Below are 16,884 nucleotides of genomic sequence, written 5' to 3'. Positions count from 1 at the left end.
CGAACCCTCTTGTTCAATTCCAATTGACAACAAAGAAAAAATTGTCATAATGACAAGAAATTTCGAAAATGGGAAGTTTAAAATATCACCCTAGCAACGATCATACTCGTATTATTCATTAAATAGGACGCGGTCCAGTTCAACAATTACAACGATCAAAATTATTTCGGGCATTTTGTGCTAGAAGAACTGAAGAAGAAAACTTTGAACTTGAGAAAGACAATTCTTCAACATCACCCCTACTTGCATGCGAAGTTCGAACTCTCTAGTTAAACTTTTTCTGGCCAAAAAGAAAATATAACAAAAATGACCATAAAATGGAGATGGAAAGTTTCGACCTTAGACAGGAAATTATCTCGCAACTAATTGAACCTACATGTGAAATTTCATTTTTCAGTCGCTTTTCGTTTGACCTGCAGAAGTGAGCAAAGGTCAAAAACTACTTGTTTTGCACTGCGACCCCTCAAAATATACATTTGTTTTCATCCAACTCTAATAACATCAATTCGCCGCCAAAAAAGCCATGTATGCTAATTTTGAACCAAATCGGACCCATAGCAATTGCTCGAGAGACGAAAATAAGAATTGTAGCTTAAACAGATAGTTTATATATATATATATATATATATATATATATATATATATATATATATATATATATATATATATATATATATATATATATATATATATATATATATATATATATATATATAACCATCATAATCGTGTTCAGGAGGTCTCAAAACATGGGAAATGCCCCCCATTTTTCTTCTAGTCATGCCTACCGTAATAGTCTAATTTTTCCTTGAAAAATTCGACTAAAAATAAGAAGGGCAGGCAGGAAGACAAGGGAAAACAATGTAGCAAATGAAGGAAGTAGCAAAGCATCGGATAGAGAGGAAAAAAATGGATAGAAAGAGATGAAACCTAAAGTAGCAATACTCTAATGCTAGAAAGGGTATACAGAGTTCTAAAAAATATATATGTTCCGTATATCAAGTTACAAACAACACTTGTTTATCATTTATTAATTTAAATAGCAACATCCAAACATCTGTATAAAATGGTAACTGTCTTCTTAAACGTCTTCGCTACAACAACTGTTTTTTTTTATTATAAATTAAAACTACATAAACGCTACAAAAACAGTACAACTGTAAAATAATCTTGTTCTGACATAATAATTTCCCATTCAAAATTAGGCAAAATTGCACGAATGTAACCCAGATTGAGATACAACATCTTGTGTGAATTATCTCACCACTTCTGATGGGAACCATTTTTTAAAATTTTTGTCTTATATTAATATGACCATGAAGGACCATTGTTTAATAAATAGTTTTTTCCGAAGTAGCGAATTGAGTTAATTCAACTTGTGTATGTTTATAGATTAAGAAAAAAAATTTTGGTTATTAAGTAACAAATAGTTTTTATACCAAGAATATGGTCAACCATCATTGATTAGCCCGAAAATACATTACAAATCTTATTAGCTAGTTCTAATAGTATAATAATTTTAAAAATCGATTTTTATCCTATTTCAACTCCCTAGCTACTCTCACCTCTTTTCATCTTCTAAGCGGACCCAATATGCCAACCAAGTTGTAGTGTTGCTGTAGTAGCAATACTATAAAACAGTGTGTTCAGTACATTAAAGTTATGATTATATTTTTGATAAAACTGATTGGCAACAGTTAAATGTTACTTTGCTGTGTACGCTTTGATGAATCCTTTTCTAACGATTAATATTTTGAAGACAAAGTGTGCATTATGCTGCCATCATTAGGGCATTAGGAGGAACAATATAAAGACCTCTAATTTTCAATTTAAATAACTCATGTCTTCCCAACTTGTTACTATATTCCTATTGAATATGTATTAACTAATAATTGTTGAAAATTACCTTGTACGGCAGTTATTTGATTCTCATTTTCATAAATGTTATAACCTAAGTAAGCCAGATATTCAAACGTCCTAGGCAAATCTATTAAAGTCATCAACGCCCATTGACACATATATCCTTGGTAAGTGATCCATCCTTTTTCATTAGTAGCTACCATAGAACTGACGTCTGGTCCCCAAGCTGGTGTAGGACACGAGGAAAATAGTTCTTCATATTCTGAAGGCGACAGTGCCTTATCTCTGTCTTTATCATATCTATCAAACAAATGGGTAAGGAACTGTTGACCTCTATACGAAAGTTCGGTAGTACAGCCTGATGGAACTTTCAAACTGAAATTTGAACATACAAAAAGTTATATTAATAGAGAATAATAATTTTTATGGGAGTGGTAAGGCATATTACACCTACATGTTTTGTTTGTTAGCTTGAAGTGTCAAATATGCCGATTAGAATTAAACGTAATATAATAATTTACTTCAACTTTTTACTTCTTAGACCTTTTTGTATATTTTTCATGATGATTTGTCTTCATTTTAGGTCTCTTTTCGTAAAAATTCAAATTTAAAATAACTCAATTGACATTTTTACCTATTTCGGTCAATACCCGATAGATCAGAAAATACTGAGCACACTATTTACATTACCACTAAACCAACACTCACAATTACACTGTCTGATGCGCGTTTCGATAACCAATTTATCAGAGACTTGGTTATCGAAACGCGTGTCAGACAATCTAATTGTGAGTGTTAGTGTAAATAGTGTGTTAGGTATGAAAATATCCAATAGTTCCAGCAACCCCAACTTAAATTAGAATATGTCCAATTTTGAATCAGAATCATTATTTAAATTTCTAATTAAATTTTCAACAATATTTTCAATCATTGGTACGCTTCCTCAAATTACTTCCCTTTCCAATTAATGTATTATTAAGTACAGGGTGCGCTAGAGAAACTTACTGATTTGAAAAAACTCCCGAGCGGTGAGTTGGGGGAGTAGAGGAATGGGAGGGAGGAGTGGTTGAGAGTTACTTTTCTAACAAGTGCTCAACGTAGGGACGTGTGGTTTCAGCAAGATGAAGCCACAGCATACACAGCACGAGGCCCAATTGATTTGTTACGACGACATTTCCCCGGCTGCCTAATTTCTCTCAAAGACCATTGCTCACTTGAAGAGTGTGCTGCGAAGTGTGGAAACGAACTTCCGAAATCGCCTAAATCAGTGTATACACAATGGAGTTCACCATTTGACAGATGTCATTTTCAGAACTGAATGTAAAAAAACTTGGGACATTGTATTATCAAATAAAAAAAATTAAAACAATATCTGAAAAACTTTTATTTTTATTGACCTTTCAAATAAGTAAATTTCTCTGGCGCACAAAAAAGAATAAAAATTTTTTTCTGAATAAAATGGGCTTAAATACGTGATTTCTGTTAAAAATGTTGTTAAATGAAGCATCATTTCGAGTCACGCGGTTTCGTTAGTTTTTCGAATTCAATCGTGATCGCACATCGCTACAGTATAAGTTTCGTGAAGGTCGTATTGTATTTAATTTCACAATTAAAACTTTATTAGACCACAATTTTTTTACCAATTACAATAAAACGCTACTGATACTTCAGTACCGTATTTTTTGTTTAGATAAATTAAATATTTAGAAAAAGAAAAACAATTTATCTAAAATTGATGTATGTTATAACTTACCTAGGGAACAAGTATTCTTTGGACATATTTAGATTATCGTTGTATCCAAACTTTCTTAATACAGTCCACGTGGTTTCGTTCCTGCCTCTCTGTATAAACAAACTATGTAAATATAAGAAACCGTTTAGAGTGACACAATTATGGCAAACTCCGTCTTCAGTATTTTTTCTTAGAACTGCTTTTACGTCATCCAAAACTTGTGGCTGCAATGGGGCGTTAAAACAACGACTTTGGAAGTTGTTCAGTTCGATGTCGTTGAGAAGACCATCGCAATCGATATCACATATTTTGAATATTCGTATTAAGGCATTTTTACAAGCATCTGACAGCTAAAACAAAGTAAAGATAAATACATACGGAAAGTACAAGGAAGGATGAGTAACTCTTAAGGGAGAAAACTTGGAGATGTTTCCAAGTGTTCAAAAACTTTTCAGAATGGTTCTAGTGTAAACAAAGGGTATGGCATGAAATATAACCCAAAAGAATTATTATTTTGGTACGTGCACCACCTAGAGTGATTTTATTTTGTATTTAATTAAATAATTCACTGGCCCAGATTTTCGTAACACAGGCGAGACTTTTATTTTTAAAATGGAAATACCCGTCCAATAATAGAAAAAATATTTATAAAGCACTAACACGTACCACTTTTCAATATCTTAATTATCCCTTTTTACATTAGCTGGTAGGTAATTTTGTAAAGGGGCGGTTAATATCGGTAAATTTTGTAGCCGAAAAAAATACCTGAACTATATTATTCAGAATAATAAACATAAAAATAACATTAAAAATTAGTATTGAGTTTCATAGTAAGTGGTAAGATTTACCAGTAGCGATTGCGCCTTTATATCCGCAAAATATTGATATTGGAGACAACGTATCATCAGGAAGTTCCGAAGGACAATGCACCTATTTTTACTCCAAGTACCAGTTCTGGTAAGCCATATTTGATTGTTTAAAGTGAGTTGAATAAGTTAGTACGTGATTTGGGTTTATCAAAGCAAAAGTCTCAATTTCTTGCTTCCCGTCTTAAGGAAGGGAACTTGTTAGCCAAAGAGACAAAAATTACGACTTTTAGAAATAGAATTGCTACATTTTCTGGATTCTACGGCATGGAAAATTCGTTGTGTGCGGGTACGGATATTGATGGTCTAAGGCTCTATATTGAGCATAATCCCAGTGAGTGGCGCCTATTTATTGACTCGTCTAAATACAGTTTAAAAGCAGTGTTATTACACAATAGAAATTTAAAACCGTCTATACCAATTGCTCATTCTGTGAAGATGAAAGAAACTTAAGAAAATATTCGCTTGCTTTTAGACTAAATCAACAACAAGTATAAGTGGCAGATATGTGGGAATCTGAAGGTGATTGGTTCTTCAAGGAGAGTTTACGAAACATTACTATTTTCTTTGTCTATGGGACAGTCGGGCAGTAGATCAATACTATGTAAAAAAATTGGCAAGCAAGAAGTTTCAACCGAGATCCCAAAATGTTAAGTTTGTACCCTTTGTAGAGTCCAAAAATGTCCTTCTGCCCCCCCTTCACATTAAACTTGGAGTGATGAAAAACTTTGTAAAGGCTATCGATAAAAAGAGTATTTCTATTGGGCCACAAATAAGAAAATTGCTGGACGATGACCAGATAACGTAAAAACTATTGCAGTTGCAGATCTGAGACCCATTTTATTCAAATTTTCAGGTCAAAATACGTATTAATCATACAAATTTACATGACAATTTCACACCCGAGACATTCAATATGGCTTCCTATTATTGATGGAATCCGGGCGTAATCTATCGCTCACTATAACTCGCTTACGAAGCGTTTTTTGAGTGTTACCTATAGTATCATTTTCCGAGAGATTGGAGTGCTATTCCGAATCACCCTGTATAAGGAGTTTTGTAGCGCAGTTAAGTTCAGCATATAATAAATAGTCGTAGTGAACAGAAATAATTAGCAAAGTCATTTAAATAAATTATTCAAGTTAGTTAAGTGATAGTGATAAGTGGCTTATTAAACATTAGTTAAGTGTAGTATATAGTATTTAAATACATACAATGTTTATTCGCTAGCGTTCAATCGCTAGCTTATAACATATTAAAGATGGTGTATAAATTTGAACAAGATCGATCTAATAGATTTTGGAATATCTTAGTCACCGTTTCGAGACAAATGTGTTTGAAAGTTCGCGCATGTGATTTACACTAAAACTTTCATCATATAGTACGCTTCGCAACTGCCACAGCAGAACTGAACTAACCGACGCTTCACGGCGTCTTAGTCAATATTCTAAAGCATCTGTCAACGGTCTCGACTCTCCTTTACTTGCGCCTAATTCACAAAAGGTTCAGGTAGCAATTAGATTTAAGGATATCAATACAATATCAGCGCCGTTCGGCTTTAGGATCGCGCTCCGTATACCTGCTCCGTACCAGGGCCGTAACTTGTGAACCACTTCGAATATCGAAATATTCTTTGGCACACATTTTCTACACATGTTGTAGATGCTAACCCCGCTTATTCCACTCAGCCGCTTTCGCTTTTTCGCACCGTTTAGTAACCGTTGGTGCCTCACTTAGCAGTTATTAGGCAGTAATAAATGTTTTAACATAATAATTTCCTATTTTAAATTATTTAAATTTAAAATCATTGCAAGAATGTAACTCAGATACAACCTCTTCTCTGTAAATTGACTAACATCCAGATGGGAACCATTAGGATCTGTTAATTATCTGGTTGGGTGATACGAAGCTAACTTAAAGATTATTTTATTCAGTTAGATTTATGGTACGCGATCCTAATGGGGACCCACATCATAATTTAACTCCAAGTGTTCCTTAGACACTTGAAGTTCCATTAAAGTACAATATGATTTTAGTATTTAAAAGCGGTCTGTAAACAGATAAGAGGTCTTTAATAGTCTAATATTCGTCGAGAATGGTCGTCGGATTATTGAAACCAAGTTTAACTAATTATTTTATTGTTTAATATATAGTTTAAACCAAAGTAGTTCTAATACAAACAATATGGTCAACCATCATTGGTGAGCCCAAAGATACATTACAACAGTAGAGTTTACGCTTTTATTAACGTTGCTTTTTCCAACTTTGTTCTTCTTGATGTATTTTCATGTATAGTTTATTTTTATTATAGTTTTAAATCAAGGAAGTTGTTTTAATCGTTGTTTCGCTTTGTTATACGACTCCGTACCTTAAAAGCTTCATAAGTAACACTAGCAGCAAATACCCACGTTACCAAACCAGGATGGGAAGTAAAATCTGTTCAACTAGCTTCAGCGTATTTGTCATCACCATACCGACCCCTTGCGTATTTTATTTTTTTTCAATGACGCTGTTTAGAGCAAGTGGAGCATACCACTATAAAAAACTGGTGCCTGATTCAATCCGAAACCTGAGCTTTGGCGTCAAACTGTCACGTAGCGACGAAAGAGCGTTACAAATTAGGAAAAACTTCGGACGTCGCTGGCTTAAAAGCAATCCAAAAATTTGGCGGATACAGAAGATGTAAATAGTATTAGTCCTATCCAGCAATTATGTTTATCAGAATATTTTTCTTCCATCTACTTAGATCCAATATTTTTGCCACCCAGTCAAAGAGGTTTATCTCACCTATAAAGGTTTTATCTTGTCTGCAGCTATATACTCGGATCCATGCATTCCTGTTTTCTTCTTCATCCACCAGGTGACTAAAGGTTATGGATGAGTCTCTATGCCAACGAATTCAGAGCAGTTCTACTGTGTATCAACTATTTTCCCATAAAGACAAATCATTTAAATCAGTTTTCTTTGAAAATATTAAACTGAGCCATATCTGCTAATTAAATTAGAATTTACGGAATAATAATTTTTCAGACAATTTCTTCCATATCTAAATTTACCAAATTAAATTAATATAAACTGAAAGGTAATTATATCATATTTAAATATGTATTTCAGTTTACTTACATCAGCTTTTTCCACAGAATAAATTGGAGCAGTTGGATGAAGTACGGCTTTTTGTGCATAATAAAACATCTCCGAAATATTTTTCAAAGTTTTGGCAGAGCATTCTATACACGTTTCGATTTCTGAAAAGTCTTCCATTATTTCAAAGATACCCTGAAACAAAATAGTGTAATAGATGTTAATAAACTAAAATATTAGATAGCGCAACGAGCTTTGCGCATAATTTTCCATTTAAAATTATTTAAATTTAAAAACATTGCACAAATTAGTCCAGACAGTGATAAATCTCTTGTGTGTAAATTAACACACCCCCGGTGCGAACCATTGTGATCTGTTAGTAATTTAGTTGAAGGTCACAAAAACGTTCCTTATTTTTACCCTACGTATCCTCTCGATTTACCAAAGTTTTGACTTATATTAATGTGACTGTGGATAATCATAAATTTAGCTACTTAAATTGAAGGTTTATTGTATTCATTTATATTTATGGTACACGATCCTATTAGGGACCCACATCACAGATGATTGATTGATTCCGGCTGTCCCTGAACACTTAAGTTCAATTAAGATATCAAATTACGTATTTTATTTTGTAACGATGTGACTCTAACGACCATACGTATAGATAATTATAACCTTTCATACAATAAGATTTTTCAGTATTTCAGGACAACCTAGCCTAACCTAACCTTAGGGCTTTGGACAATAAAAACTTTTTTAATGTAAGTTTGACAGAATGCGTGCTCCAAATATCATCAAAGAGTTAAAAGTTCAATTTAATATGAAGTTTTGGTAAGTTTGGATAGACTAATATGAACGTTACTAACATCACAAGTGATATACTTTCTTTAATTTACAGTTGAATTTTCGTTTTTAAAAATGCCTGCAATTAAACGTACAAACTTGAGTCGCAGAACTCGCAATGCTGCGAGTTAAAGATATTCAAGAGCAAGTGAATCTGACGAATAACGCGAAGCGCGGAATGAAGTTGAACAGAATCGATGGAATCGAAATCAACAACATAGAAATATCGCGTTTAACCCCTATCGAGCTGCATTCAATTATAACGTAGAAATCGAATACAGTTCACAGAAAATCGTTGCTATTGGACCAATGAACGTTGTATACCAATATTACAAAACATTTAAGTTTAAAAATGAAGCTCATTGATTGTATTGAGCGAACGGTCAAGTCAAATTGACGACATTGATACCGCCACTAGAACCATTACATTTATTGGTTTTCGGAAATGGGCCAGATTCTAAAAATTTCTTAACTCATATCCAGCAATGCAATAATTGTTTTCAAATGAGGTCATTTAGTGCAACAAAAGTTATTCAAGAAAATTTTATACCAACATTCATGATTCAGAGTCAAATACGAGGATATATTGAAAAATTCTTAGCCTACTATAGAACCAAACAAAATTTCAATGTCATAGTAGACCTTTAAAAAAAATTTTTCTTCTTGTTCTGCAAACCAGACCTCCATAGTTTTTATTACCTCCTTTTTTTCAGTTGAGGAAAGAGATGATAGTCGACGGAGCCAAATCTGGTGAATAAAGGGGGGTGTTCTAGTAATTCAAACTCTAAATCACGAATTTTTTGAATGGCAACATGAGATTTGTGTGCAGGGGCATTGTCCTGCAAAAAGAAAACAACTTTGGATAGCTTTCCGCGTCTTTTCTCTTTAATTTTTCCCCGTAGAGTAGTCAGTAATATCGAATAGTAATCTCCATTTATTGTTCTACCCTTATCCAAAAAATTAATCATAATTATACCAAGGCAATCCCAAAAAACTGAAACAAAAACTTTTCCTGCAGATTTTTGGACACAAACCTTCTTAGGTCTTGGAGAACCAGAATGTCGCCATTCCATCGATTGTTGCTTCGTTTCTGGATCGTAGAAATGTACCCAATTCTCATCCATAGTAACAATTCGGTTCAAGAAGTCTACATTTTTTTTCAAATCGAGCATAGATCTAACGCGATACTTCTACCCTTGCACGCTTTTGGTCAACATTCAAACATTTGGGGATCCATTTTGCAGCAATTTGATGTGAACTATATGATGAACACATTCGTATGAATTATTCAGTTCTTCAGATATCCGTTTTACCGACTGACACAGAAACTGGCCTTCCCGATCGGTCATTATCTTCAATGGAAAATTTACCTGTTTTGAAGCTTGCAGCTCAATTTTTCACGGTCGCATACGAAGGACAATGATCACCAAGGGTATTAAGCATATCTGTAAATCTGCTTACCTCTTAACCCTTTTAAATACAGGTACTTGATGATGGCTCGATACTCCAATTTTTCGATTTTCACAATTTCGGTGGACATCTTTTTTTTTAACTTACTGTGTAATTCTGGTTCACTTTTTTGATATCAAACTTTACACTGACACTTCTAATAAGTTATTGTTCGTTGCTATGATAACACAATATTTTGTTTATGCATGGTACTGGTCTAGGCTAACTAGATATCAATACATCCTCGTATATCATTTCACATTTTCCTTATTGTCAACGCCGAATTGTGCCCACAGCGTTGTACACAACCAATTGTGGAACAACTCCAAACATTTTTTATCAGCATAACGAATTGGTTACATTATTCACGATCGCTTTTCCACCAATATGCGGTGGATATGTACGTGAAAGTTGAAACTGAGCAATTTACATTTATCAGAATGAACCAAGCAAAACTGCGTTCTGAAGAATACATTTATCCACAGAATGACATCAATGCTGATGTAAATGCACAAAATGTAGGTAGAACAAACTATTCTCCCAGCAAATTTAGATTTTGAATAGAATTTCTCAAAATCTCAAAATCTCAAAAAAATACGATTTTCTTAAATGTGGTATTTTTGGAATAACTTTTAAAAGGCTTTACCGATATATTCCAAAACCAATGCGAATTCAATATTCATCGTTAAGACAGGACAGCGTCTGTCGGGTCAGCTAGTAAACAATAAATTTCTAGAAAAATGCTGCACTATTTTATTATAGTTATGTGAACTTCGTTATACCACTGTGTACACATACGTCCATAAAAAATCTAAACAAAATGTTCCTATTCCAACGAATCACATAAAACAATGTATATGGTAACAATTAGTTCGAAAAGATCAAAACACAATCAAATATTTTAAAGTGTGGATCAGAATTAAAAAGTTGTTATATTTGCACAGATACACATTTCTAAAATATTTTGAGGTATATAGGGTGTTCAGCCTATGCGTGACAATAAGAAGTAAAGTTTTTTTAAATAGGACACCCTGTATATTTGTTTACCATCGAATTTAGCGTAAAATTCTGCATCTAGCCCTGTTTTTCCCATAAATCGTGACGTTGCCAAGTTGGAGCGAAAAATATGAAGATTTGACGAACATTGGTGCACTATAAATGCTGCCTATATAGTTAACTTATAGTATATATAGTATAGTAAACGTTATTAGTAAGAAGTAACTAAACTTGTTTATTTATTATTATTTTTCACAATACTGAGGCGTGCTTAAAAATTTTTGCAAACGCACTCTGTTTACTATATGAGGCCAAGATCTTATGGACCACACTACGTAATAGTAAGTAAGCTAACTAACAAATTCATTAAAAACCATTTTTTTAATCATTACTTTATTATGAACCTACTAGCTTCCCAATCACTTGAAGAATTTTATAAAAAAAAAACTTTAAAAATACATTCAAACAAATAATAATTCAAAATTTTAATCTGATTTTTCAAAAATTTTTTATTTATTTACTACCTAAAGTATAATTTTTATTTCTGCATAAAAATTGAAAAAAATATATTAATAAACTTACATCAATTGTGGAGTACTCTACTAAGTCAATCTTGTTGCCCACTAATACAACAGGACATGAAGAATCTGGGTGGTTTTGTCTTATCAAGGGCATCCAATATGATGTAATCCTTTCAATGGAATCATCATCGTCGACAGCATAAACGATACATACGACGCTCGCTCTTCTGATTTGTTCATTCAATTCAGACTCTCCCTGCTCGGCAGAACAATAGTCCACAATATTGGTTGGAACTAAAAAACGCCAATTAATAATAACATAACTTTAGCTTGACGTTAATTGTATGAAATACAAGGGGTGTTACTAAGTTTTGAGATAGGTCAACACTGATATGAATATTACACATCTGACATTGACATTATAAAGTTTGACATTTTTAATGGTGAACGTACTCAGAACGTGTTGTTTACAGATACTATAACTTTCGACATGGATTAAACCAACAACAGTGTGCCAATCAACTTGTTTCAACTTTTGAGGATGAGTTACCATCTGGAGCCATCGTATTTTGTTGATTTTTTGAACTCAATCGTGTTCCCACTTCGCTAAGGATGAATTTCGTGAAGGTCGTCCAAAACCGGAATTGAGGAATACTTGGGCATTAGTACCACTTCATATTGCATGAATATTTAGCTGTCAAAAATATTTGTTCGCGTTGGCTACCACATAATTTGACAATTGCTCGAAAATAAGCAAGTGTCGATTGTTGCAAAGGAATGCTGAGAAAATTCAATCGCGGTATTTCAAAAGACGTCTATGAGATCGCGACATGGATCTATGGATTTATGGTTTAGGAGATATGTAGATTATTACATCGTTGTACCGGGTGTCCCAATAAGAATGGCTCTCGGCCATATCTCGGGAACCGTTTATAGTACAGTTTCGGGAAAAAAATGTATATCAAAAGTGACCTCGAGAAAAACCTGGAAACTATTTACAGAGTTGTTATTGCGATTTGTGTGCATTAAATTCGATATAAAAGTTACTTAAAAGTTATATCTAAGATGATTCTTACAAACGAAGAAGCATTTGATATGATAGGCATTTACTTTGAATGTTTGAGAAATGCAACTGTTGTGGCTAGGGTATATGCCATACAATATCCCCAAAGACGTCATCCCGGTAGCAGAGTTTTTCGTCGACTCATACACCATTTAAGAACGACTGGAAATGTAAATCTTCCTGTATTTAGAAGACACGGTCGTTCAGAGGAAAACACAATAAATGTTTTGGCATATGTGCAATTTAAACCGCATTTAAGAATAAGAGCAATAAGTAGAGACTTGGGAATAAGCAGAACCACCATTCAACGTATTTTGACAGGACACAGGTAAATTATGAAGTAAAAAGATATGTTTCTTAAACAAAATATACCCGCATAATATTATTTGTGGTTATAGTTATATGTTAACATAATAATTTATTTATCATTCCGGAAAAATATTTAATAGGACATTATATTTCTTTTAGATTTCATCCATATATAGTACTGCATCAACAATTGGTTGATCATGATTACGACATAAGGTTGGATTATTGCAACTGGTTACTACATCTGGTATATGACGACCCTCAATTACTGTCACGTATTTTGTGGTCAGACGAAGCTACATTTAGTAGTGATGGTACGGTTAACCGGCATAATATGCACTATTGGTCACAGAATAATCCTGGTGACAGCATAAGTAATATTGACATAATAATTGGAACTATTACTAATAAAACAAGGAAAGACAATTTTGGGGAGTCAAAAAATGTTAAAATCCGTTCAGTCAACCCGGAGTAATTTATGTTTGAAGGAAAATGCTTAAAATTTAAACATTTCTTAAGATATCTCTTAAAACGAAAAAGATATCGACATGCAGATTTCGCTATTCTGTTGCTAGTTTGATCTACTTTTATATTCCTTAATTAAAACTGCATGTTTCCATTTAACATTTTTCAAGGATAGCTAGATTTAAAAAAAATACGTTACTCATTAGGTTGTTTCGAAATTATAACTGTTACATTGGTAGAAAGAAGCTCTCTTCAAAAAGACTAAGTTTGCATAGATAGGTTAAGTAGAACTGGACTTACAGGCCTTTTATCATAATAAAGTTCCCGCTTCCCCCCACCTCTTATTTGAAGAGATAGACTAAAACTTGTAAGATCAAATATACGCTGAATTTCTTGAAGAATACGATAATCATAGTTTAAATGCATCTTAATTGGGCAAAATTTGTAAATTATTCATTTTATAATTTTTGTTATTTAATTACGCCCTCTGGCGGTGGACCTACAACTCTGTAAATAGTTTCCAGGTTTTTCTCGAGGTCACTTTTGTTCCCAAGATATGGCCGAGAGCCATTCTTATTGGGACACCCAGTACATGCCAAGGAAACCGTTCACGAAAAAAGAGACATTCTGAAGAAAATTATCATAAATTGGAATTATTTATTTACTTAATACCTCACAGGAGGTATTAAAATATAATCAGACATACAACAAGCAATAAATATACATACTATCGAAGATCATATTACTGGCATAAGGAAAAACTTGAAGGAGATTAAATAAATATTTTTCATCTAGTAGTTCATAATTACCGCATCGTATTTAAAGTTTCAATATGGTAGAATTTACCTTTAGTGAATATGCCGATATGCATTTGATGTATGGTTTGACTTCTGGTAATTCATCAGAAGCCAAAAGGTCATATACTGAACGCTTTCCGGTCAGAATTAAACAATTAAATAATTCGTCAAGCAAAGAATCAACATTGATTTTATGTTAATGTGTTTGCAGAAATTGTGGGTAATAATTTGTAATAAATATTTTTTTGATTAAACCTGAATTATCAGAAATTTGTGCGCTGTTTCTTAACCATATATGAAACGTGGGTTCATCACTTCATACCCAAAACAAAAGAGTAATTAAAACAATGGACTGAAAAGGGAGAACAGGCTTCAAAGAAGGCAAAGACCGTTCCATATGCAAGCAAGGTCGGATTTTTGGAATGTACGTGGGATAATTTTCAATGACTATCTAGAAAAAGAAAAAACAATCTACGACGAATATTATGTGGACTTATTGCAACGTTTGAGCAAAGAGATAAAGCCAAAAGGCCGCATTTGGTTAAGTGTTGTTTCATCAAGACAATGCATCAGCCCACACATTAACATTAAAAATTAATAAGAGACACAATGTTTTGAGGAAAAATAAATCATTTCATCAATTTCACTCAATTTTTACAACTATATATATTTAGACAATTTTTGTGAATTTAATTTGTTTCTGTTATTAATACTGAAATCAATTTTGCCAACGTATTTTATATATGTAAATCTACCTTTCATCATTATCTATTATTTTCAAAATTTGAGTTTCTGTTTATATGTAATAAGGAGGAAATTTGCCTTCAAACTTCAAAATATTGGAAATAATTTCATGTTAACAAAGATAGTTTATAACAGAAAATCAACACCATGATATTAAGTGCCTAAAGTTTGTTTGATTTATAAATATTGTGATAACAATTACATCATAGTTATTTTTATATACATAATAATCAGACAAATTAATTCAACTAAATCTTGTTAATATATTTTTAGAAATATAATATGAATTTGTATATATGTAATATTTTTTGTTGGTATGAATAAATTAATACTAATTGAAGTTATTATTTACCTTGTTCTGGAGTGACATCGGCTGGTATAGTAATTTCTTCAGCTTTTGCAGGAACATTTTCAGGAAATTCTTCACTTACTAGTGATAAAATTAGAGAGGTTTTACCAACTCCATTATCACCTACTAATAAAATTCGGACCGAACGTTTTTGAGGGGTTTTAACTACCATTTTATTTGGTAAAGGTCTACAAAACATTTTAAAAGTTAGGTTACAATTTTTCGCCTACAAAGTAAACATGGTTGATAAGGCGAGATAAATATAGGTGTCTATTATTACTGTTCATGGGAATAATGTGTGAATGTGTATATACTAGTAAATACGAAAAATGGTTGCGGTGCCTACCTGTTTCAATGAATAACTAAAATGAACTTTCCCACGGATTTAATACCGTTAACTGCATAATCCGTTTAAAATACCACATTGCACTATTATACAATAACAACAAAAATTAATTCTGTTTTATTAGATTCTATGAATTTCGCATTACCAATGTCAAAAACGAACGAGCGCGTGCCAAAATTTTGCACGTGACACTTGACGTATTTTAACTCAAAAATGAATATGTTTAATATGTACACAAAATTCGCGCTGCGTTTACCTTATGAATTAACCTCCTACTTGGAAATTCAGATATAGTAAAAGAGCAGCACTACATTGGGCTCCCGCGCAGTTTGGTACTAAAATCGATTCCAAAAATAGAAAACTTAAAATAGACTTAATAAATTTAAAATATATTTTTGTTATAATTCATTATTTAATATATTCCTGATTTTAAATATCTATATATTAATTTGTATTTATTTTAATATTCTTTTTTCAGAACTATTGTTAGTTCTGAATTTTAACAAAAAAAATTTTTGATATTAGTAGACGTTAAGTCAAAATAAGTGACAAAACCATAGAGAGAGATCATCGCTAGCTCGATGGTTATAATAATTTGAGAACTATAGGAATAGGCACCGCTCTCTTAAAAATAAAACATCTTAAACTCCATGAAGTCACAATTGACGATACTCAATTTTATTTGTTTTTGTTTTTTTTTTTTCGGAGAATAGAATATATGGACTGGAATGAGTTAATTTCAAATTTTTATATTTCAAATAAATGGTGGCAAACAGAAACAACCGACAGATTGAGTGAAGAGGATGAGATATTTGAGTAAATAACAATTCTATAAGTAATTTGAATAAATATATTAATACTAAATTTAATTAAATACCATAATACAAAAATTTAAACCTAATTGAATTAGCGGGAAAACAAAACCGATAATGAATAGATGAATGAAAATTTAGGAAACTTAGCGGAATCGGTCGGCGACACATACGCTACAAATTCAACACGTTCTGTAGCGGACGTGGAAGTGAAATTTGTTAAATCAACTGTGTTCTGTGATCAAACGTCAAGTTGTAACCTTTCTTAGGAGAAAAATGATTGAATTTGTTTATTAAGATAAGAAAAATTAATTGGAACTGCATGAATTATTCTCTACAATTTCGTTTTGAATTAAGATGACAATTTGTATATAAATACAAAAGTGGGTGAGTGATAAATACACCTCGCAATTCCTTGAGAAGGAGCTAGACAAAGTATCTCCACATTTACCGCTTAATGTAACATTTGTCAAGTTCAATAAAGCAACCAAAATACCCTCTTTTTCCATATATACCTGTCACTAGCTAACAGGACACAGAACACAAAAAAGTCTTGAGAGCAAACGCTCAACATCAAGATTTTTATCACAGTATCTGTGCGTCCCATTCAATTTTCGATTCAAAACATGATCTACTTTTTTGTACATT

At 32.5% G+C, this 16,884-nt stretch overlaps 1 protein-coding gene across 4 annotated transcripts in view; it reads right to left on the bottom strand.

Moving 5' to 3' along the window:
- Positions 1-15,756, bottom strand: part of LOC130448350 (mitochondrial Rho GTPase) — a 41,622-nt gene extending 25,866 nt beyond the window's left edge. The window contains exons 1-6 of one of the 4 annotated variants that reach the window (XM_056785677.1): positions 15,425-15,756; positions 15,082-15,266; positions 11,413-11,645; positions 7,582-7,734; positions 3,614-3,942; positions 1,907-2,235 (exon numbers count right to left, since the gene is read on the bottom strand). In XM_056785677.1, coding sequence (XP_056641655.1) covers positions 1,907-2,235; positions 3,614-3,942; positions 7,582-7,734; positions 11,413-11,645; positions 15,082-15,250 — 1,213 coding nt within the window. In that variant the 5' untranslated portion in view covers positions 15,251-15,266; positions 15,425-15,756. The remainder of the gene's footprint in view (positions 1-1,906; positions 2,236-3,613; positions 3,943-7,581; positions 7,735-11,412; positions 11,646-15,081; positions 15,267-15,424) is intronic. The other 3 variants (XM_056785676.1, XM_056785679.1, XM_056785678.1) reach the window with 3 other exon arrangements.
- Between the last annotated feature and the right edge of the window lie 1,128 nt (positions 15,757-16,884).

The sequence above is a fragment of the Diorhabda sublineata genome, chromosome 8, assembly GCF_026230105.1.
Source record: "Diorhabda sublineata isolate icDioSubl1.1 chromosome 8, icDioSubl1.1, whole genome shotgun sequence".
NCBI classification, from domain to species: Eukaryota; Metazoa; Arthropoda; class Insecta; order Coleoptera; family Chrysomelidae; genus Diorhabda; species Diorhabda sublineata.
This window is presented reverse-complemented; position numbering and strand designations above follow the sequence as displayed.